General features: G+C 39.0%; 1 protein-coding gene across 2 annotated transcripts in view; it reads left to right on the forward strand.

Moving 5' to 3' along the window:
* Nucleotides 1-23,537, forward strand: part of LOC136858009 (collagen alpha-1(II) chain) — a 209,645-nt gene that overhangs the window by 58,187 nt on the left and 127,921 nt on the right. Inside the window, exon 4 of one of the 2 annotated variants that reach the window (XM_067137199.2) lies at nt 3,086-3,218. The exons of the other annotated variant lie outside the window; for it this stretch is intronic. Within the exon in view, the coding sequence (XP_066993300.2) occupies nt 3,086-3,218 (133 nt within the window). The remainder of the gene's footprint in view (nt 1-3,085; nt 3,219-23,537) is intronic. 2 annotated transcript variants of the gene reach the window in all.

Below are 23,537 nucleotides of genomic sequence, written 5' to 3' on the forward strand. Positions count from 1 at the left end.
CAGAAATTGATCCGGTGATCAGTTAGGTCTTTATATAAAATGGAGAAAAGTTCACTCAAAGAAAACATTCATTATGTACAGTTAAAACGTTAATTTTATTTATAGAGAAATTACCGTCAGTCGCGTGATCATGGGACAAAGATTACGTGTGCAGTATCATCATTCAGAGTCTTAGACGCCTCTGCGATTGCAATGATGCCATAATTTTACTGGAATTTTACGTTGTCTTTGTTGATATCGACTGCTCGAGGTCATCTTCATAGACAGCGACTGTGAAGGAATACATGTATTTAAAGGCATTGTCGTTAAAAGGTAGTTAGTATAAATACTTTCAATTCAAGCACATACTGTACGTCTTGCATGACAAAAGTTGGTATCAGATCAAAAATTAGATGTATGGCTTTTCAGGCGTTTGCTCTATTAACCAGCGTTTCGTCTTAGGACTGACACTAGACTCTTCAGACCCACTCTGATTTTTGATATGCTCTATTGGTGGAAAAATATCTAATTCCCTCCATGGGAACTTAGAATTTCCATTTAAAAGTTGGTATGACTAGATTTCGAGTCAAGGGGCGGTTCAAGATCTTTTTATTGTCTGAAATGCTTTTATTCCCCACATTGAGGGGATGAGGTGGGCCACTTCAACTCATTTCAGTCGTAGTATTTTGTCACTTTAGTCACAGAGGGTGGACGAATTAGTACTTTTAGATTCTTAAGCATTACCTCCATGTTTCATCGTTTACAACTTACAAGCCTATTTTTACGCCCAAACAAGCAAAATATTGTAAAATTAAAAATATTGACAGCGTTCAATACTTCCTATTTCCACTATTGGCCTTGATTAGGCTACATCTCATATGTGTTAAGGCATATTTTTCATTCCCTAAATAGTAAGTTTTTTCCAAGTCGTCTCCTTGATGCCACAACCTTTCTATGAGGTAAAATTTGGTTGTACACAAATTCGGCCTTCCTAAAACTTCCATATAATAGCCTTAATAGGATCAAGATCTAGGTTGTTTCCAGTCGTGTCTTGACACTTTCAATCCATTTTGTTGTGGATGGCTCATTGCACTTTTCTTCGTGTAGCACAGAAAACCACATCTTTTGTTTGGGAATTGGATATGTATTCAGTACTTGCAGACACTGTGCTTCCCTCATAGTAACATGAACAACGAAGGCGGCGAAATACTTTTTTTTTTTTTTTTTATCAAATCCCATTCTGCTAGACTAGAGGTGCTCACGCTGGGCATTTCGTACCGCGGGTACACAGCACTGTAAGCGGGCGGGCGATGAGCGTATGCTCTTCAACCACAGTGACGTCGTGGCTACGTCACAGGCCGTGAAGGTTGGGCGAAGTTCTCCCAGTCACTCTCGATCACTGCAGCGATACCCGAGTTTGAAATGGACACAAAAAAATACAACGCTACAATCGCAAGAAGACCGACCTCTTCAACATAGAGTTGGGCCAACAATCTCAACTAAGTTTGTACTTAACGTAATGAATTACAATTTTCAATATTATATTTTAAGAGGTGCTTTAGAAACATTTCTAAAAGAATAAGGTGGATAAGCTGTGGCTTGTGTTTGCTTGGATTTAAATTTTCTGATAAACTAACCAACAATCCAATTATGCTTACCGGGAATAACATAGAGAGGATTGAAGCCAAAATTATGACGATTGATGCTAAGATAATTGTAAACAATGAGACAATAAATATAATTCAGATTATTTATTTTGAATAAATAATTTATTTTAAGGCATACTGTATATAAATTTGGTAGATGCATTTACATTGTTCTTGTTATAATTGAATGTTGGATAGTAAATATCTCTGTCCTCACTCGTAATGAAACTCTCTCGTCATTTAGAGACTAACTGTTATCATCGTACGCCTGATAAAGTGATAAGTTTTAAATACTAATTTCAGTGAACAGAGAAAATTACATAACACTACAACACTGTGCAAAATCAAGCAGTAAACTTGTTTAATTATGTGAGTATATTACGTGTTGCTAAATGAATTACTTTCTTTATTGGAAATACTGTCATTCCCACCCAAGGAACTGTAAATCGCAGCTTGTACGCTTAAACCCTATATCTTTGTAAATTGTAGCACAGCAATTATAACGTGTCAGTTTTCTTTGAATGTATAAATATAAGACAATAAAACTTACTGCTTATATCGAGCGCAGTATGAATCAAACCAGAATATGTTGAAGAGGTCGGTCTTCTTGCGATTGTAGCGTTGTATTTTTTTATTTTAAACTGTGCCCGAATCAACATTTCGCTGAGTAGTGGAGGAGACCTTCGTATTCACAATGGAAAGACACTTCTCTATTTCCCTCCCAAGTATATTCGCTCTCTCGCTTCACTGTGACGAATGCTTGCTACGTAAGCCGCCCGCATTTACGTCAGGCCAGCCCGGCCGCAATGGGCTAGCCTCAACGGGCGCCCAGCTGAGCACCTCTGTGCTAGAATATCCTTTAGACATTCTTGCAGCAGTTGTTTCCCAGACCGACGTCAAACAATGCAATTTTTACATTTAGTAGGAAGGACTGGTTCACCCAAAACACTTCAAATTGTAATGTTCTTTACCATTCAAAGATTTTTCTATTTACAGGTATTTCATCACATAGGGATATTAAGGAATGTCTGTTTTAGTCCGTTGCTTCTTATGTTCGTAGTGTTTCTTTGAAGTTTTTCTGTTACTCTTTACCAATTTGTTCACCGGACAAAATCTACTAAATCGCAATAAGAAGCTTCAATCAATGTTTTGCTGTATTTATTCTAAGTCTATATTATAATTTAAGTACAAATTAAAATGTGTATGTAGACGCTTTAATTGATTGGTAATAATTTTCCTAATTGTCCATAAGACATATGGCAATTTTCCTCTTCAGTTTCAAATTGTGGCAACTCTAGAACCTTCTTTCAACTTCCGCCACGCCTATCCCAATCCTAGCTCCGCAAATTACACTATCAGAGCACCAACATCGCAATAACATAAGCACGCTCGCAAGGAAAAGAATCCTCAACATTATGTCTAATAGGAGCATATAAGCTAGTGGTGTGGTTGTGTTGCAGAACCCCCCTCGTGTATTTTCGAAGGCCGAGAGTACGCCCATGGTGCAGACTGGCAAGCAGACGCCTGTACGTGGTGCCAGTGTTTACGAGGCCAGGTCGAGTGTTCTCACCGCGGCTCCTGCTCCAGAGGCAAGTCCACTTCTCAAAGCGTGGTTGCTATTGGCAGGAACAATATTAACCTTTATCGTGGCTAAGATTATACACGTGGTCAGAAACAGTGCTTCTTCAGGATACATTCACAGTAATGTATGAAATACTAACTCACGTTCCCTAATTCACATCCCCACACGAAATAAAATGAATAATGATCACACCAACAGGATGCATGGCTTCTTAATAAAAATCAGCAATTATATTACTTGTTTATGGGCATGGATATGCAAAGGCTTGTGGATGAATATTGTGTACTGGCAGATGTGGAATATTTACCTGTTTGAATAAAGTACGCACTGCTAAGCAACATGGAGTAATACATGTTACCCGATGATTCAGTAAAACGGTATTACGAAGTTCTTCCTACATGGTATTTTTATTAAAAGACAGTAAATGCATTATTACTCGGTAAAGAAAGGAAGATAAGCCAATGGTTATCGTCAATATTACAATATGCTACATACCGGTAACCTACATAATTTCATGTACCGTAGTCAATTCGCAACTGTACAACTTACTTTACATTAAGCTATTATGTGCATGTGTAAAATGGCACAATTAAGTCTCGTTATTAAGTAGAATAGAAGACGTGTTTTACGTCCTCAAAGTTATGCCAGTGCGTTGCATGGGTATTTACGATTACCTGATACTGAGTAGTGAGTCAGTTTGACGCAAGTGCGATAAACAGATATAACTTCAAAACAACATTCTCTCACCCATGGGTAACTAATGCAAATATCGAGCTCGAATTGTTATATTATTATTATTATTATTATTATTATTATTATTATTATTATTATTATTATTATTATTATTATTATTATACGATTATTATTACTTGTATGTATGGCTATGAGTGATGTACATCCATTTAGTATTAGTATTGTTATTATTTACGAGTCGAATGATCGTATTGTGTGTGAGGTTATGTCATGAAACATGTGCTGTACTTAAACATTTATATCAGTTCAATTAATGTAAAAACCGCTATATAATTAATTTTTACCTGTATATGTAATTTGTAATCCATAACTGTGAAACACACTGTAACTTCCAGAATGGTAATAGGTGACGAGAACGATGGAGAATATTCTGTACATTATAATCTATGTGTTAGGCACTCTAGAATTTTCACGAAGGTAGGTTTTTTTGTAACGTATCTTTCTGGAAGCCTGGCCAGGACATATGTAAGGAGACGATCTTGACGGTGACGAGTTAGTTATTGGGAGAGAGTTATTGGTTGACGAGTTATTGGTTGGAGAGTTATGGTGTAGCAAGTAATATTTATCTCGTGTGACATGCAATAGTTACAGTCTGCATATTGAAGTGACAGTCCGTTGCTTTTAAAATGTCGGCTTTTGATGTGAGTGTTTTGTTTGTGACAGCAGTGATTAAGGTTATGTGTGTGTTTAATTTGTAAATAGATGTGAATAAAATAATTGTACCAACTGACAGCATCTCGTGTGCGTCTTTGTGGATACGTTAAGTTATAGAGAAATTCACAAAGGCTTATATATTGTATGATCTATTTGTTAGACTGAATGTTTCATGATACTCCGCACTATGAATTTCTGGATGATAGTTAATTTCATTTCCCTTATCTTTCTTAAAATGTTGTTAATTATGTTACAATTTTGAAAATGATCGGAACTTCAAGTTCGGGATTGTCGTGTCAAGCGAATAGGCAATAGGTCTACATGTTGTGTGAGCTAAATAACTTCTTGGTAAGAGTACGATTTATTAATTTACTAATTTGTACGCGATGAGTTGTAATCAGTCTAATTTAACTTACTAATAACTATTTTTACCTTATAATGCCTACTGTACAAACAGTAAACACCACTCGACATACGATTCTAGAAATGCAATTAAAACCCAGTATATAATTGTTTATTCAGAAACTTCAGGCTGTATGCCAAGGGCACATGATTGTTCTTGCAATATGAGATCGTTACAATTTACAGATAATAAATACTTACAACTGCGTTAAATACAATGTCGCTAATCATCTCAAAAATAGACACGGTACGAAGATTCGTTTACTATCGTGAAATGTGAACAGACGTCAAACAGGAATCAAAATATTTATTTTAATCGTTTTATCACCAAATAGTATTGCTTTTATAAGTATATCGAACATAAATAGATACAACAGAGGTTCGTGATATCAATTGTATATGACAGAACGAAAGTTAAACTATTTAGAAAGAGGGAAAATTCGTGTGTGAAGTAATTCCATATAGTGTATGTATACCGTTGTTCACTATCTATAAACCATACCTTTGGCTCTATGAACCTAAATCCGGCTTCGATGTCTAGCAATGTCTAATTAAATAATCGCCAAGGGAGCTATCAGTAACAGTTGCGTAGCTACATGGAATTTCTTTAAAATATAAAACGACAAACTCAGGAATTTGATTTATGAGTAAAAATAATGTATGTGTGCAGTAAAGTATTAATTTATTTTTTAATTTACCTTTGGCAACCGTGCAGACTGGCCATGACATACAGATCTGTGGCCTGTGCAACTCTCAAGGTACTGTTGCTAGGTAACACTGCGTCACGCATTTTTTTTACATGACACTATTTCATTACACAAATGTTTGGATGACCCCACATATTTATAATACTCAGAAGAAAGAAATTTGCAATAATGCAAAATATATGAGACAAGGAACAACTTACGTACATGTTCAGTATTCTTTGTTAAACCAGGTAGCGTCAATCTACTAGCCTCTGTAAATGAAGTGAGAGTCGGTGGTGGGTTGGCGTGTTATGGCATAAGTAGAAGCATACTTCACCCTGGGAAAGACTTCAACCTCAAAAACCATCACCAAAGGATGCCCCCAAGGTTCAGTCGCTGGTCCCACTCTATGGAACGTCATCATTAGCGGCTTAATAGTACAGCTATCAAATGAACCCGATCTGGATATAGTTTTTTATGCTGATGATGTTATGCTTATGTTCAGAGGTCCTTCTCATTCTCATATCCTTTCCACGCTTCAGACAGCCTTCGAAATCATGCGGCACTGGTGCGAAAAACAAAAACTTGTCGTAAGGAAAAGTCAGCACTAATACCAATGCATATCAGGAAGAAGGAAGAATATACCAGTCATCCTTCAGTTACAGTTTGGGATCACAACGTTGTGTCAAAAATGTATTTGGGAGTAATGCTGGACAACAAAATGGACTGGTACCCGCACTTGCAATACCTGGACATTAAAATAATGCAAATCCGGAACAACTTAATCAGATGTTCCAAAGCGACTTGGGGCATGTCTTATCATCATTTGATGACGATATATAATCATGCTATTCTACCCGTCATATTGTATGCCGCAGAAGTATGGAGCATCTGCATATCAAAAAGAGACAAACTGAAATTGCAACAAATACAAAGATGTTTTCTGATATTTGCAACAAAGGCATACAGAACAGTCTCAAACAATGCTTTGCAAGCTATAGCCTGCACAATGCCCATAGATGCAGTCATTCTTTTACATAACGACATCAAAGCCATCTCCAGAGGTCAACCCACAAACGCAGTAGTTCCTTCACTGAAAGAAACTGAAATCCAAACAAGATCAAGAAGAACAACAACAGAAATACAGTAATCATATAAACATCAATACTTTAGGAGCTGTAGATAAAGCAGACGTCCTCATCTTCACAGACGGATCGAAAACGCAAAACCATGTTGGAGCAGGAATGGTAGTCGAGAAAAACTCGAAGGAAATCTTCATTGAAATAAAAAGGTTAGGTATCAATTGCTCGGTATTCCAAGCCGAACTATTGGGCATCATCATGGCTGTGGAATGGATAGAACTGCATAAAAACTATACTTCAACTTATGCTATTCATGTTGACTCAAAAGCTGCAATTTTTGCCGTAGCTAATAAGAAAGCTACCCATCCTCTCGCCACTCAAATTAGAGACAAACTTATTACCCTCCACAAAACGAACAAGATTACTCTTCGCTGGATTAAAGGACACACAGGACTTCGGGGGAATGAGAGAGCTGACTATCTTGCCAGGATTGCTGCCAGCTATAAATCTACAATAGACTGCAAATCACCACCTCTAAATTATACCAAACAAGTATTAACTGAATACCATACAACAATTTGGAACTCCATTACCAGCTCCGAAGATTCCTTCCATACAAAATTATTCATTCCTAATATACCACACAGACTGTCCTCATCTATCTGGCCCAACTTCATAACCACCCAGTTTATTACAAATCATGGTCGCTTTAAATCCTATCTCCATAAAATGAACATTAACGGATTCACCACTCTGCAGCTGCCCGTAAAAATGTCCACAGACCGCTCGACACCTGTTGACTGAATGCACCACGTACTCAAGAGAACGACCAGCAGTGCTACGATCAACTCCCCTGCCAACGATTGTGAAATACCACTGGAACACTTTCGAAGTAACAGAATTCCTCAAGAAAATCTTCCATTCACTTGAATAATTTATCCATATGTTGTTATCATAACTGTAAATATCCCGTGATATACCTGTAGGTGAAACACGGGTTTTAAATATATTAGCTAAATAAAAGAAAAGGCTTGAATGGAGCTTTTAAAAGTAGAAAATATCATAATACGAAGATAAAGTTAGAACTCATATATTCAAATATTCATGTACAGGACGAGGAGTAAAGGACTGGAATAAATTATCAAGGGTAATGTTCGATAAATTTCAAAGTTCGTTGAAAATTTATTTAAGAAAAAGCTAGGTAAATGTAAATATGCGGTAAACAATTGATAGGGAATCTGCCACCTGGGCGACCGCCCTCAATGTAGATCATTGATTGATTGATTGATTGATTGATTGATTGATTGATTGATTGATTGATTGATTGATTGATTGATTGATTGATTGATTGATTGATTGATTGATTGATTGATTGATTGATTGATTGATTGATTGATTGATTGATTGATTGAGGGCCTCCATTATTCTCTATTCGCAACTAACTCAAATACGCAGTGAAGCCGTTAGTAACGTACCCTCGGTACTAACATGGGATAGAGTGGTCAGCTTCATTCCTGGCCACATTTGCCCTCAAAAATTAAGCTGGTACTCATTTCTGCTGCCAGGCTGAGTAGTTCAGATGGTAGTGCGCAGGCCTTCTGAACTGGACATTGTTGAAGAACTTACCATGGAGGATGATTCATCGTCAGAACAATGTTTTTTCTACACCCAGACCGTATAATTCTTCATAACAATTGAATGTTTGTATTGTTTCAATCCAAACAGTCTTAAGTTCACGACTTAAATGAATGAGAATGTTGCTGGGCTCTTCTTCAATAATATTACATACTCACTTGGTAACGTGTGTATACAATGTTGTATAGTATCCGTTATTTCCTTTATTGATGAATCATAGTACTGTCTTGTTTTGAGCGTGAACTCGCATTAGGACTGTACTCATGATTTTGTAACGAACAGAACAATAAACTGAAGTCCGAATGCTAGAGCCAAAAGCACAAACATGATGCTCTACTGTCGTTGTACGCCACTGTACAAATGATTACTGTAACCACGTGTAACAAGATACCGGGTGGCAGACCATCACTTAATATAAAAAATGAGAAACGTTAAAGAGCTGGACGGTGTGGGGAAAGCATCGTCCTGTATCATCATCTGTGTTTTGCCAAGTTACGTACTACTAACTTGACAAATGTAAGGCCCCATTCACAATGCAAACGTAACCGTAAACTTAACGACGTAACGTAACCGTAAAATTAACGTAAAATTTGTGGTATTCACAATGGAGGAACGTAACATTAACGTAAAGAGTACACAGCAGCCAATCAAAACACTGCCATGTTATTTAGTACGGAAGTCAGGTTTTGGGCTATCTCGCAGTTTTATATTTCAATAACTCGATGGAATCAAACAACGTGGTAGCGGAATCCATATTACTTCAAACATCTATTGCTTTGCTCCTGGGAGCTGTGTAGGCCTACGGTACCTGAAAAGGCGATCTAAACAACGGTGCAGAAAATGGGTTCATCCCTTGAATCAAAGAAGGTTATCTCAGGGCGATTTCGGTAATCTACTGTAAGAAATGACCCTCATCAGTTCGTTTTGGACATGCGGATGAAACCTGAACTGTTTGCCTTTCTTACGATTTGCTTCCCCTTTTGTAATAAAAAGAAATGTAAAAGGTCTCCTTTACCGACATCTATGACCCTATCTATCACACCCCGATGAGATATTTGGATCTATTTGTTTGGATGATATCGTTTTCGTAAACTAGTAGTCCGTCATAATGTTAAGAAATATACAGGGACACTGTTTTATTTATGACAGGGATATTCTCTCGTCCGTTTGCCAGCGCTGCGAGCTTGTCTCCCGCCATTTATTGTCAGATTTCATTACTACAGGATATTAATTTCCACCTATTATTTTTCGGTACAGCGTATTTGTAATTCTTTTTCCTTCTATCATACATAGCCTATACACAAAGATTATTTTGAAAGAGAATTACAACTGTTTCGTCGAAAGAAGTATCGTGCACAACACACAATGTTTACCTCTGCTCTGATTGGCTGGTTCTTAAAGTTAACGTAAAATTAACCGCAAGAGCTTGGAGTTTGCAATCTCTTAATTTTACGGACTCGCAGTTAAGTTTACGTCGGCGCATTGTGAATGGATCCATTAGATAAGATGGCCGCTAACTTCTAAGTTAACGTTAATTTTAAGTTTACGTTACGTTACGTTTGCATTGTGAATGAGGCTTAACTTGCTCTACCTCCACCTATGAGCACACCTATTATATAACACTGTTATACAGGATACATGAAACACTGTAAGGCATCTGCATTAGAAATTAATATAAACAGGAAAAGTGGCAAATAAAGAACAGTAGTTATGTATCGTATGGTTTTTAGTGTCGGGAGTGTCCGAGGACTGGTGCAGGGTATTTCTATTTTACGGCGATGAGTGACCTGCGCGTCTGGATGTGGGGATGATGATGGTGATGATGTAGGAAGAGGGTGAAACCCGGTGTCGGGTCGTAGTCTTGTCCTGTTGAATAACACCAAGGGTTCTGTTCAAGGCTTAACGTCTTCATCCGACGGACGAATCACCATCAACAGTGTCATATTTCCGCACTCCACATGAAGGTCCGCTCCGTAGCGTAACGGCTAGTGTTATAAGCTGCCGTCCTCGGAGGCCCGGATTCGATTCCCGACTCTGCCACGAAATTTGAAAACCTGAAAGTGTGAGAACCTACAACGTTCTAAGCCAGGCTATTCCTACACACTAGGGAAACCTGACACTGCTCAGGGCTCGCTCCCACTACTTTCTATTACTGCGGCTAGAAACACAGAACACGCACTGGGTTGCAGAACTTGCCAGTTTAGCCGACAATACAAACCATCTGAGTGATTTAAATGTTTATTTGCAAGGCAAAAATGTAATGATTGGAGCTATGTGGAACAGAAGATGCCAGGTTGAGTGGCTCAGACGGTTTTCTAAGGATCTCTTTGGCCACCGGCTATGCACAGTTTATGAATATCTTCTAATATCCTCGCTTTTCGAAAATGTATAAAATGTAATACTTTCTTTCCGGCCAGTTTTGGTGCAGTTGAGTGTATAGTACGCGAACCTTTTCTTGATCCCTGAGCTCCATAGTGATGAATGGGAACTTGGGATCAAGAAAAGGTTCGCGTACTATACATATTGTTCGCGTGTGGATTTATAAGGCGGAGTTTCATTCAGACGCAATTCTCGCTCTTAGTAGAATTCGTCGACTCTGCACCCAATCATTTCTCTAAAATAACATACCACAGTGGACCAGTGGTAGAGTGTCCGTATATGTCTGAAGTTCACCGGTTCGATGCCGGCTGAGGCACTCGATTTTTGAGGGACGGTCAAAAATCTTGGCACTCCATGTCTTTCTTGTTTACATGTTAAAGATCTCTGGTGGCCTGTAGTCAGTATAATGTGACATAACTCAACCATAGGAACTGTAGGCTACATTGTAATTCCACTTGACAGCACCACAAATGGAACATCGAAATAGGTTGGCACGCTGCCTACATGGCACCACTTCAGAAGGTTCTGCGACTCGGTAGCTGAAACCATGCAATTATTATTATTATTATTATTATTATTATTATTATTATTATTTACGAATATCCTCGCTTTTCGAAAATTTATAAAATGCAGTGCTTATTTGATGGCCAATTTTGGTACGATTGAGTGTACGTATTGTTCGCGTGTGAGTTGTGCTGAACAGATCACTCTAAAATTAATAATGGCATACTACAGAAAACAAAACAAGCCTATAGTAATAAAATTTGTTGACTTTAAGAAGGCATATGATTGTATACATAGACCTTCAATGTTAAAATATTATATGGAATTTTGGACTCTATCCTAAATTAATTGAACTGATAGAAAGTACTTCAACTAATACCATATCAAAAGTAAAGTTTAGAGGAGAGGTTTCTAAACTATTTTTAATTAAAACAGGTTTAAGACAATGAGACTGTTTATCACCATTAATATTTAATTATGCATTAGAATTTATAATAAGGGAATGGTACAAGGTCAACCCAAAGAACATAAAAGTTGGAAGCTCCAAACAAAATTTATGTTTAAACTGTTTAGCATTTGCTGATGACCTTGCTCTGTTGCCCAACAATATTCAGGAAACTCGACGTCAAATTAAAACTCTACAGAAAATAGCACAAAAAATAGGTCTTACAATATCTTTTGAAAAAACTGAGATCATGTTTACACATCCCCCACTGGTAAATAAAATAACAATTGATGCGCAAGAAATCAAAATTATTGATAAATTTAAGTATTTAGGAGAAATCATAACTTATAATCTTAATGAGAAACCAGCTTGGCATATTTAACAAAGCAAATTATATTACCAAGACTACATACAATAAAGAAAGCTTATCGATAGCAGCAAAATTAAGATATGATAAAAAAGTCACACAGCCAGAAATAACTTATGCTAGTGAAACCATTTTTAAAACTACGAATACAGCTGAAACAGACAAAATACTAAAGACAGAAAGAAGAATGTGGTGTAGTGGTTAGTGTGATCAGGTGCTACCCCCGGAGGCCCGGGTTCGATTCCCGGCTCTGCCACGAAATTTGAAAAGTGGCACGAGGACTAGAACGGGATCCACTCAGCCTCTGGAGGTCAACTGAGTAAAGGTGGGTTCGATTTCCACCTCAGCCATCCTGGAAGTGGTTTTCCGTGGTTTCCCACTTCTCCTCCAGGCAAATGCCGGGATGGTACCTAACTTCAGGCCACGGCCACTTCCTTCCCTCTTCTTTGTCTATCCCTTCCCATCTTCCCATCCCCCGCAAGACTCCTGTTCAGCATAGCAGGTGAGGCCGCCTGGGCGAGGTACTGGTCATCCTCCCCAGTTGTATCCCGACCCAGAGTCTGAAGCTCCAGGACATTACCCTTGAGGCGGTAGAGGTGGGACCCGTCGCTGAGTCCGAGGGAAAAACCGAGCCTGGAGAGTAAACAGATAAAGAAGAAGAAGAATTAGAACATGCATAAATAAACAGTATCAAGTTAATGGAGAATATCATTAAATAGAACAGTTTATAAGGAAACTGAAACAGTATCAAGTTAATGGAGAATATCATTAAATAGAACAGTTTATAAGGAAACTGAACCAGTGTTGAGCACGATTAGGAAAAAACGTAAATAATTCTTTGGACATCTTATCAGGAATGGTGACACCAGAATCAGCAGAAGAATAATTGAAATATTATGGAGTAGCAAGACTAAGATTTAATGGATCCCGGAAATTAAGGAGGATATTAAAGAACTACAAATAACAATATACGATCTAAAAAACGAAACAGAAAAATTAAGATACTTCAAGACATACACACCAGGTTTATAGACCAAGATCAATAAAAGGTTTAATGGGAGGGTATGTTCAACAGAACAAAGAAATAAAAAAATATTGGGCTGTTAGGAAATCAAGAAATCCTTTGTATAATTGACTAGAGGGGTCCAATGTATGCCATAAAATGTAAAATAAAAATAAAATTATTATTATCGTCTAAAATATTAATTCTTCGTACGTTTTTGCAGAAAGAATACGACGAACTTCACTGTTGCAAGAAGTTCGATACACGCACTAAAAATTGTACAATACCTGTATACCCTCGGCAAGATGGCAGGCATAAAGTAAAGACCCACACAAACATTCTGGAGGAAAATAAAATAACAAACACGCTTTGGGAATTACTTCATACTACGGTACCAACAGTAACCATTCCTAACAGGGATAAACTCTCCAGCCAATAGCAAACTCTGCCTGATGGACCACCATGTGGCTTGTTTCCTCCAGAGGTGTGATATACCCACACATGCTGAGTGTCAATCACCCCTTCGTCGGTTTGTTTTTAGTCACTGACGCAACTGACCTCGAACTTGATAACCTTTCAAAGATTGCTTTCTGGCAGCATGATTTAAGCGCTTTGCACGCTAAACAATGTTCTTATACAAATAGGCCATTGTTACTGTTTACTGATTAATCTATTCCACTAGGGATGTGTTGAAACATTCTGCTGTATTGATAAGTGTGATCTGTTTCTGTCCATTTACAATAACAAACCAGGGTAATCATATTGGAAGAACACGTCTTCACTTCGTAATGGTATTCATATACAACGCCTTCTTCATCAAACTGTACCGTACACAGTTGAGAAATAAAATTGCTGAGGTCTACATTAGGGTTGCCAACTCCCCGGTTAAGAATCAGAAATTCCAGGTTTTAGGACATTTGACTGGTATCCGGCTACAGAAACCTTCTGGATGCCATGTAGGCTGAGCGTGCCAACCGATTTCGACGTTACAAATCTCCGGTTATGACGAGACTTTTTCAGATGTGAGATGAAGTTTATATACCGGCATGTTAAGGCGGAGTTCGTCACCAAAATAATATAAATCCTCTGGTGCAGAAAACAATACACTTTAAATGCGATGCAGATTAACGCATTTGTTTCTGGAAAATATCATGTTGCACTGTGCTGTCATTAATTTAGACATCTCATGCAGTGATTTCGTCAAATACTTTATCTAGAAACCGCTCAAAGAGTCTGGCGGCAGCGCAGTGTTCTGCAAAGCATAATTTCAATACGTAGCCAAATTCTGCAACAATAATATAATTTTCAATATTATTCTGTATTCAATTTTAATTTGAATTATTTATTCAAAGATAGCAGGTTCAGGATATAGGTATATTTCCTTGTACGATCATATCAATATAACATTTATTTCAAATTAAAATATCAGCTACTTTTAAATTTTGGAGTTGGTAACTCTATGTCTACTGCTTCCAGTTGAGATCAATGACTGTTCCACAAGATTTCAACTCGGAACAGGAACAGATTTTTGGTACTGAACAGATGAGAGGAGATAGCCTAATGGTAATCGTTGTTTAAATTTGTCTCTCCTACTCGGCGCTCAGTGAATGAGGGTGCAGGCTGAAGTACAGAAAGTGCTTGAAGAGCGAAAAATGGGAAGCATCCTAACCTTTGCAATGGAGTCGGAGAAGTAAAGAGTTCATTTAGCGAGGTCAGACAGTTAAGATAACAGACTGGAGCCATAACAACTGAGACCTTGTAGATACCACAGAGATCTCACAACCCTTGGAAGACTGTTGTGAGAATCAAGTAGTACATGTTTACCAACATAGCTAAACGGTTAACCCTTTGAATGTCAGCCGATTCTCTTACATAAATTGCCAAGCTATTTTAATTATCTTGAGAAATATTTTAGAGTATCTGCTTATTCTCTATATTCTTTGAATCTGAATGAACACTTTACATGTAAATAAACACTTTTGAATATTTCTAAAGTGGAAAACATTTCTAGAAACACACAAATTTTTAAGATTTACAAGTTTTTTTCCTATTTTAATACCTTCTTAGCACAGTAAGTAGACTATACATTATGTATCTATATTTTCATCAAAATGCCTCCCTCATATTGCTTATTGGTGGACGATATTTTTTTGTCTACGAGAGTGTTTCGAAAAACATTCATTTGTCTAACTCTATTGTCCTCAAAAGAACCCATACAGAAAATGTAGCTTAAACATCTTAGCTGGTCATGATACAGTTGTCTGTCTGTTAGGTTATCAGCTCAGAGGTTGGTTGGATCCTCAGATAGCACCACCAAAGGCTATGCAGTTATAGGAAAACCACAAAAACCGATGGCAGAGCCCAAGTGAGGCCTACTAGGCAAGATGAGGAGTGAGGTAGTTTGCCATTGCTTTCCTCACTGGACCAGAAGGTGCCATTGCAGCACGACTGATCCTGTGAGCAACACCTTTCATAACACTCGGACACTATTTGTGCTCCAAATGCCATTACTCAGCACCACTCATACCCATATTGTCGCAGCCATGGATGAGACTGGGACTTCGGTGGAAGCTGCACTTTGCTATGGCCTGTGCCAAGAGACGAATACAAAAATACTGCATCCATCAACAAATGGCAACAGGTATCATACAATGAGAAAAATTGTTAAGAAAATCAGTGATACGATTAGATCGTATTTGGCATTCCAACCTTTTCAGACCCTGCCCACTCATATGTGTAGAACAGGAACATATTTATTTCTGGCTTCATAATTTCCCACTAGCCATTTCATTTGGGAGTGGGGGGGGGGCGAACCTCGCTCCCCCCGCGTGGAAATCGACTCAATCTACATTGCCTCCGACATGCTATTAGTTTCTAGTAGAAAAGAGTTAGCAGGGAAGAGTGGGAAAGGTACTACAGGAGTACCTGCCTGTTTGCACGTCAGACGCGTTACTAGGCAAGGTTTGTGTTAGTGAAGAGTGGGAAAGGTACTACAGGAGTACCTGCCTGTTTGCACGTCAGACGCGTTACCAGGCAAGGTTTGTGTTAGTAAGGTGGTGTTAAGGTATGGTATTAAGAGTCAGGGAAAAACCACATAGGCAAAAAGAGAAAGAGCCTGCATGTAAAACCTGACGTAAACATTTCAAACCGGTACCACACGTTTATATAGGAGACACACACACTCACTCTATATATACACCAATAATCTGTAAGCTGTAGCACTTGGTTGTAAAATGTTGATGTGTATCTGTCCCGATCGATGGATGCAAACGGTTTCTGAAATGTTCATGAAGTACATTACAATCATAATTGTTTAACTTAACTGTTAATATAAACTGAAGAGTTATTAGTAATAAGGGGGAATGTCTACCTTCGTAACTCTGAGAAAATCGAGTTTCAAGCCCTGGATCTTAAATAGGCCCTTGTCATTAAGCTACTGAAGCTTGATTTTTCTATGTGCACTTTCATCAGTTGTACATAATTGGAAGTATATTCTGTTGTCTTTGAACAGCCTACTGTTGAATGAGCTTTTGTTACCTGTGTAAATTCACAAAATAAAAACTGAACAGACTTAAGGAAATTAAATAACAGAATAAATGCATAGTATTAACATTTAACAGATTAAATGGGTATCTAACTAATAAAGATAATCATAATTTTCCTTACAGTTCCCTCACATTTTGTACTTTTCAATTACCTTTTCCTTTTCTTGGCAATATTTCATAGAACTTCTTAGCATCGGTAGGCCTACTGCAGAATCTTCTGAGTACTTACCTAAAGATCTTTGTACTTCGCTGAAACTGGTAATGGGCCTAAGAAAGGACAACAAACTTGAACTGAAAATACTAAGCTAGATGAATACGCCGTGTAAAGATGCGACTTGTATTTCAGGAATCTAGGACGAGATCGTTCAGCAACTATCTTCCGCACTGGTCGTGAAGGGAAAGAACACTTCAGCAGATACTTCTTCGCAAGGAAAGTTGACCAACCTCAAATAAGGTTTTGAACCACCTCTGTTGCGGTGAAAGGACAAGGTTTCTGTCTAGCTGACTTTAATTCCTGAATCCAGTCCTCTGGCAATTCAGTTCTTTCGTGCTCATTCACAAGGCCAACATTTTTGTCACGCTCCAAATTCGAATGCCCATGCACTGGGAATGTCATTTTGATCAATCACTACTGATCTGCATTTAGGACAGTCGCCCAGGTGGCAGATTCCCTATCTGTTATCTTCCTAGCCTTTTCTTAAATGATCGCAAAGAAATTAGAAAATTATTGAACATCTCCCTTGGTAAGTTATTCCAATCCCTAACTCCCCTTCCTACAAACGAATATTTGCCCCAATTTGTCCTCTTGAATTCCAACTTTATCTTCATATTGTGATCTTTCCTACTTTTAAAGACACCACTCAAACTTATTCGTCTACTGATATCCTTCCACGCCGTCTCTCGACTGACAGCTCGGAATATACCACTTAACCGAGCAGCTCGTCTCCTTTCTCCCAAGTCTTCCCAGCCCAAACTTTGCAACATTTTTGTAACGCTACTCTTTTGTCAGAAATCACCCAGAACAAATCGAGCTGCTTTTCTTTGGATTTTTTCCAGTTCTTGAATCAAGTAATCCTGGTGAGAGTCCCATACACTGGAACCATACTCTAGTTGGGGTCTTACCAGAGACTTATACGCCCTCTCCTTTACATCCTTACTACAACCCCTAAATACCCTCATTACCATGTGCAGAGATCTGTACCCTTTATTAACAATCATATTTATGTGATTACCCCAATGAAGGTCTTTTCTTATATTAACACCTAGGTACTTACAATGATCCCCAAAAGGAACTTTCGCCCTATCAACGCAGTCCAGCTGGAGTCCAGCCTGCGTGTGTGATGTACAATGTAGTTAATAAGTCTAAATACAGTCCAGTAATTGTTTTGTGTAGTATGTATGGCAGATCATATAGCACATGGCAAAATTTAACAAAAATGAACACACTTCATTGTCACCTTTGTAGCAATAGTTTCATCAGAAGAATAGAAAAATGAGTCTTTTGTTGGACATAAGACCTATCTGTGTCGGTGCGACGTAAAACAAATAGTAAAAAGAGTCCTTTATTGAATGTACTATATCGAAACTGTAAAACGCAAGTTGCTACGTCGTTCGATGTCACGTTAGGAAGAATTTAGATTTTGCTTTTGGTATTCCTTAGCTATTGCATCCCTCTCCAATGGTTTCTCATTAATTTTACAAACCATTCTTTTTCTCGTGTAGAAAGACTCCGCTCTCATTTCATGAATTCTGTTAGCTGTAGAGAGATACCGAATTTTCTTTTGAATCATAAACGACCGCGTTGCGAGAAATTGCTGACGATGCTAGTTATACGCCACAGTTAAAGGACCAACTCGATAGCGAACAGAAGAGTACCTAATCGTTCATCCTTCCCCTTCGAAAGGTTACCATCACAACTCAAGAGACCTTTAACTTTATCGCTGAGCTCGAGTCTGAGAAAATACCCTAACACATGGAAAATAAATCGGTAGAAAAAAAAGTATGAACTACTTGGACCAATCTTTGATACTGAGGGAATGAATGGCGATTAGAACAACCAAAGTTTATTGATCAAAGGTCCATAATAACCGTTCTGTTTTCCTTAGCGCATGTGCACACACGACTTCAGTGATAAAATCAGTGTCACTGACAGGTGATGTTCAGCCAGGAATGCCAGTGCTGGAGTGATGAAACCATCCTCTGGACACGGATTACGCTATGCATATGCAATGAATGTTTCCAGAATTACTGTTGTAATTTCCTTCTTCCCTCACCTGGAGCGCGGTTCCTCAATGCCCTTCTTCTAATTTACTTTACCTTATATGGCAGGAAGAGAGGCAGTAGCGTGTGGCTAACAAGGAGGTGAATCCTCATGATTGATAGATGCTTGTTGTTTAAACGGGCCTAACATCGAGGTCATCGGCCCCAAAGGCAAATCACTCATGAATTTGCTTCGTAAATAAAGAAATTCCATAGGAGACGTGGAAAATGGAAGTTTCACAACGTAATACCGTCCAAGTAGCAAATTATCAAAGGATAAGTAGGGTCAGACTGAACGGATGAAAGAGAGGAACATAACAAGTAAATGTGAGGAATGCCAGAGTCTTGTGACCATTCTGTTCCCTTTTTGCTAGTGGTTTAACGTTGCACTGACATATTGAAGGTTTCCGGCGACACAAGGATGGGAAGGTAGTGTTCATAACCTTAATTAAGGTGTGAACATTGGAAACCACGGAAAATCATACTCAGAGCTGCCGACGGTGGAATTCGAACCCACCTTCTCCCGAGCGCAAGCTCACAGCTACACGACTGAACCGCACGGGCAACTCGCTGGGTCATGTTCCTCAAAAAATGATCCCTCCTCTTAAGTAATGCCTGGTGTTTTCTCTCTTTTTTGTTACCGATACTTTCAATCTTCGAAGAGTGGGGCTTTTTCAAGTTTTCCTCTGATTAGTTTTAAGAGAGGATGATTGCCCAGTTGTACTTCCTCTTAAAACAATAATCCCCATCATCCCCACTAAATTCTTTAAAACTTTACCCAAAATTAATAACAATTTATGCATGTAGAATAGAAGTAAGCTCTAAACTGTTAAAAATGCACTAATCAGAGGACAATTTGAAGAGGCCCCGCCCTTCGAAGATTGAAAATATCGGTAACAAAAAGAGAGAAGAGCTACGAAAGGCGTTAAAATTACTTCCTTGACTTTGCAAACCTAATGCCGTCACAGTCAGGAGAGAACAAGTTTGGACTAAGAGACGTCGCTTAGAAAAGACGAAAGATGGAAGTACCGGTACGTAAGCGGAAGAAATATCAGACTCAGCTACGACCTCCCAAGATGAGAGCTCTTGTGGTAGGGTACACTTTCAGTCACCTCTTCCGACAGGCAGGGGATGCCGTGGATGTATTCTACCGTCTCCGCCCACAGGGGCCCAAATATGCATTTCTGTATAGTAGGCCTATAGAACTACTTCCCTTGATGTCATACAATTTATGTTAACGGATTACCTACTTTGGACCTACGCTTAGCTCTCGCGGATTTCTTTAAAGAATCCAAATCCAAGTTCCAGTTTCTCACAAACTCTTCCAGTTAGCTGGTTTTCTGTTCAATTAAGAGAAATCATGTGTTTCTACAAATTATGGGGCATTGACCTAAGCTGGGCTAATGAATGAGATCTTTCTACGAAGTAATGCCCAAGAAGCGAAAGGAAATGTGCATAAGATAGTGAACGAATACATTGTAACAATTTATTTGAACTGTGCACCAAAACAAGTGGCTCATGCGGACTTGGCATTTCGCTTCAGTTCATTGTTCATGACACACATTAGCAGAGGTCGTAGTAGTGAGTCAAACAAGTGGAGGGATATAAATAAAGCAATTAGTAATGTTTTGATAAGGCAGAAGCCATAGTCGTGACATTTATAGACTGTGGCTGCAATGAAAGACTGCCTTTGTCAGTCTTACGAGCAGTTCTTATCTCTCGTCCAAATTTGGCAATTCGAGGCCGAGAAGTTACACTGAGCCATTCGCGCAGTCGTGCAGCAGTCAAAACAGATTGTTAATGATGCTTAAGCCCCAGCGTAAAAAAAAAAAAGCAATAAATAATAATAACAATAATAAATCATAGAGGAAGCTCCAGGTTAAGATAATCTGAGGAATCGAACGAATCTTCACATACAAATAACATATCGAAGAGAACTTCACAAAAATATTTTATAGACTTTTACAGAACTTTCAAGCAGAATCTTAGTAAATACACTCCACCAAGCCTTGACTTCAAAGACGCACAGGGCAAGCTGGTTTACAACAACAAGGACAACTGCCACCTCCTACCGAAGTACTTGAAGATCTACTCAACTGTGATCCAACCAGTGAAGATTTTGACTGCTAACAAACGACACCAACCACGGACTTACTAGGCCTACCTCATCCAGTGTCCAGCTCCATGGCTAAATGGTTAGCGTGCTGGCCTTTGGTCACACGGGTCCCGGGTTCGATTCCCGGCAAGGTCGGGAATTTTAACCATCCTTGCTTAATTTGCCTGTCACGGGGCTGGGTGTATGTGTTGTCTTCATTATTTCATCCTCATCACGACGCGCTGGTCAGCTACGGGCGTCAAATGAAAAGACCATGGCCATACGCCATTTCATTTTACCTCTTCAACTACTCAAGAACAATAATACAGCTGGAGAGGCACTCCAATGTGACCGAACTCTGGGAGTGTGCCAGTAGCGAGGCACATCTGGGAATCGGAGAAGCTGTTATCTGACTTGTTAGTTTAAACCCGACCCCTTCACAAGAAGGGAAATCTTAAAGATGCGAATAACTACCGAGGGATCTCCCTCCTTCCAGTACCTAACGTATAAGATTCTTACTAACAAGGACAGAGAATCAACTTGACAGTCAACTGGGGTAATACCAGGGAGGGTTCAGGAAGAGCCAATCTTGTGCTGAGCAAATCCTCAATCAATCAATCAATCAATCAATCAATCAATCAATCAATCAATCAATCAATCAATCAATCAATCAATCAATCAATCAATCAATCAATCAATCAATCAATCAATCAATCAATCAATCAATCGATCAATCAATCAATCACCACTGATCTGCATTTAGGGCAGTCGCTCAAGTGGCAGATTCCCTCAACCTCAAAACAATAGCGTGCTAGCCTACTCCAAAATTAGAAGCAGCAAGATGGTACCGGTAGTCATCTTCGTTGATTTTAGGAAGGCCTACGACGCCGTGGACAGAAAATTCTCGAGAAACTAGGACTAGATTATAAAACTCGAAGACTCATTCTAGAAAACCTGACTGCCGTGCACTCCAAGGTTAAATTCAGAGGCAAGATCTCGGAAAATTTCGAGATCAAACATAATAATGTTATTTGCCTTACGTCTCACTAACCACTGTTTTTTTCGGTTTTCGTAGACACCGAGGTGCCAGAATTTAGTCCTACAGGAGTTCATTTATGTGCCAGTAAATTTACCGACACGAGGCCGACGTATTTGAGCACCTTCAAACACCACCGGACTGAACCAGGATCGAACCTGCCAAGTTGGGGCCAGAAGACCAGCGCCTCAACCGTCTGAGCCTCTCAGTCCGGCATTCGAGATCAAAACAAGGGTCCTTTTCATCCGCATCCTTGAAAAAGTTGTGGGAGAATGGTGCAAGAAACTGGTCAGCTTGGGTGTACCTGGATCACAAGAGGAAAGGGGTAACAGCCAATGTCTGGTCTTTACAGATGACATAGCACTGATTGCTGAATCTCTGGAAATAGCAGGGATAGGTCAATTGTCTGAGGACGGCCAAAATGGAATTTCAAGTGTCAATGGAGAAAACCAAGTGACTCTGCCAACATCAACGAGGTTAACAGAGCGATGTCACTAGAACGAGGTAAAATCAAGCGAGTGGAAAAATATAAGGCGACTGGCTCAAAACACCTACAATAACACTCACAAAATCTATAATAATTAATAATTTTGTGTGGCTATTTCTAACCGAGTGCAGCCCTTGTAAGGCAGACCCTGCGATGAGGGTGGGTGACATCTGCCATGTGTAGGTAACTGCTTGTTATTGTGGTGGAGGATAGTGTTATGTGTGGTGTGTGAGTTGCAGGGAAGTTGGGGACAGCACAAACGCCCAGCTCCCTGGCCACTGGAATTAAACGAAGGCCACTACGCTGACCATTCAGCCAACGAATCGGACACTCACAAAATCTAAAGCTACGCTACACAACTGCCATCTGCCCAGAAGTCTTCTATGCCACGGAGTGTTTGTCGCTAAATAGAAAAGACTCGATTGAAAAAACTGGAAGTCAGAGAGAGAGAGAGAGAGAAGCATTCTCAGAAATATCCTTGGCCCGGTACTGGATAATGGGGAATACCAGAGATGTCACATTTCAGATCTCTGCTCCCAGATAGATAGGCTCTCTGAATGTTGCAGGAAAAGTAGGGTATCTTTCTATGGTCATGTGGCAGGATTGTTTCCCAACAGACTGATCAACCACCAGTTCACGCTGGCAAAACAGGAAAGTTCGATCGACATGGCTGACAGAGACTGAGAAGGATCTAAATGAACTAGGGCTGACAGAACACAGACAGGCTGTGAGATATCTCCTCAAGAAAGTCCATGGTTTTGAGGAAAAACCACTGGAAGAAAGGAGCTACACCGGGAGAGATGCGACAAGATTGGGCAAAGATCAAAGCCCAATGGTTGAACATGCGTCATCAATAATAATAATAATAATAATAATAATAATAATAATAATAATAATAATAATAATAATAATAATAACACCCACAAAGTGTATTAGAAAATGAAAATTTTGAACTCTACTGGGATCGCACGATACAAACAGATAAAACAACTCCGTAC

Source organism: Anabrus simplex, chromosome 1, assembly GCF_040414725.1.
Source record: "Anabrus simplex isolate iqAnaSimp1 chromosome 1, ASM4041472v1, whole genome shotgun sequence".
In the NCBI taxonomy this organism is placed as follows: domain Eukaryota; kingdom Metazoa; phylum Arthropoda; class Insecta; order Orthoptera; family Tettigoniidae; genus Anabrus; species Anabrus simplex.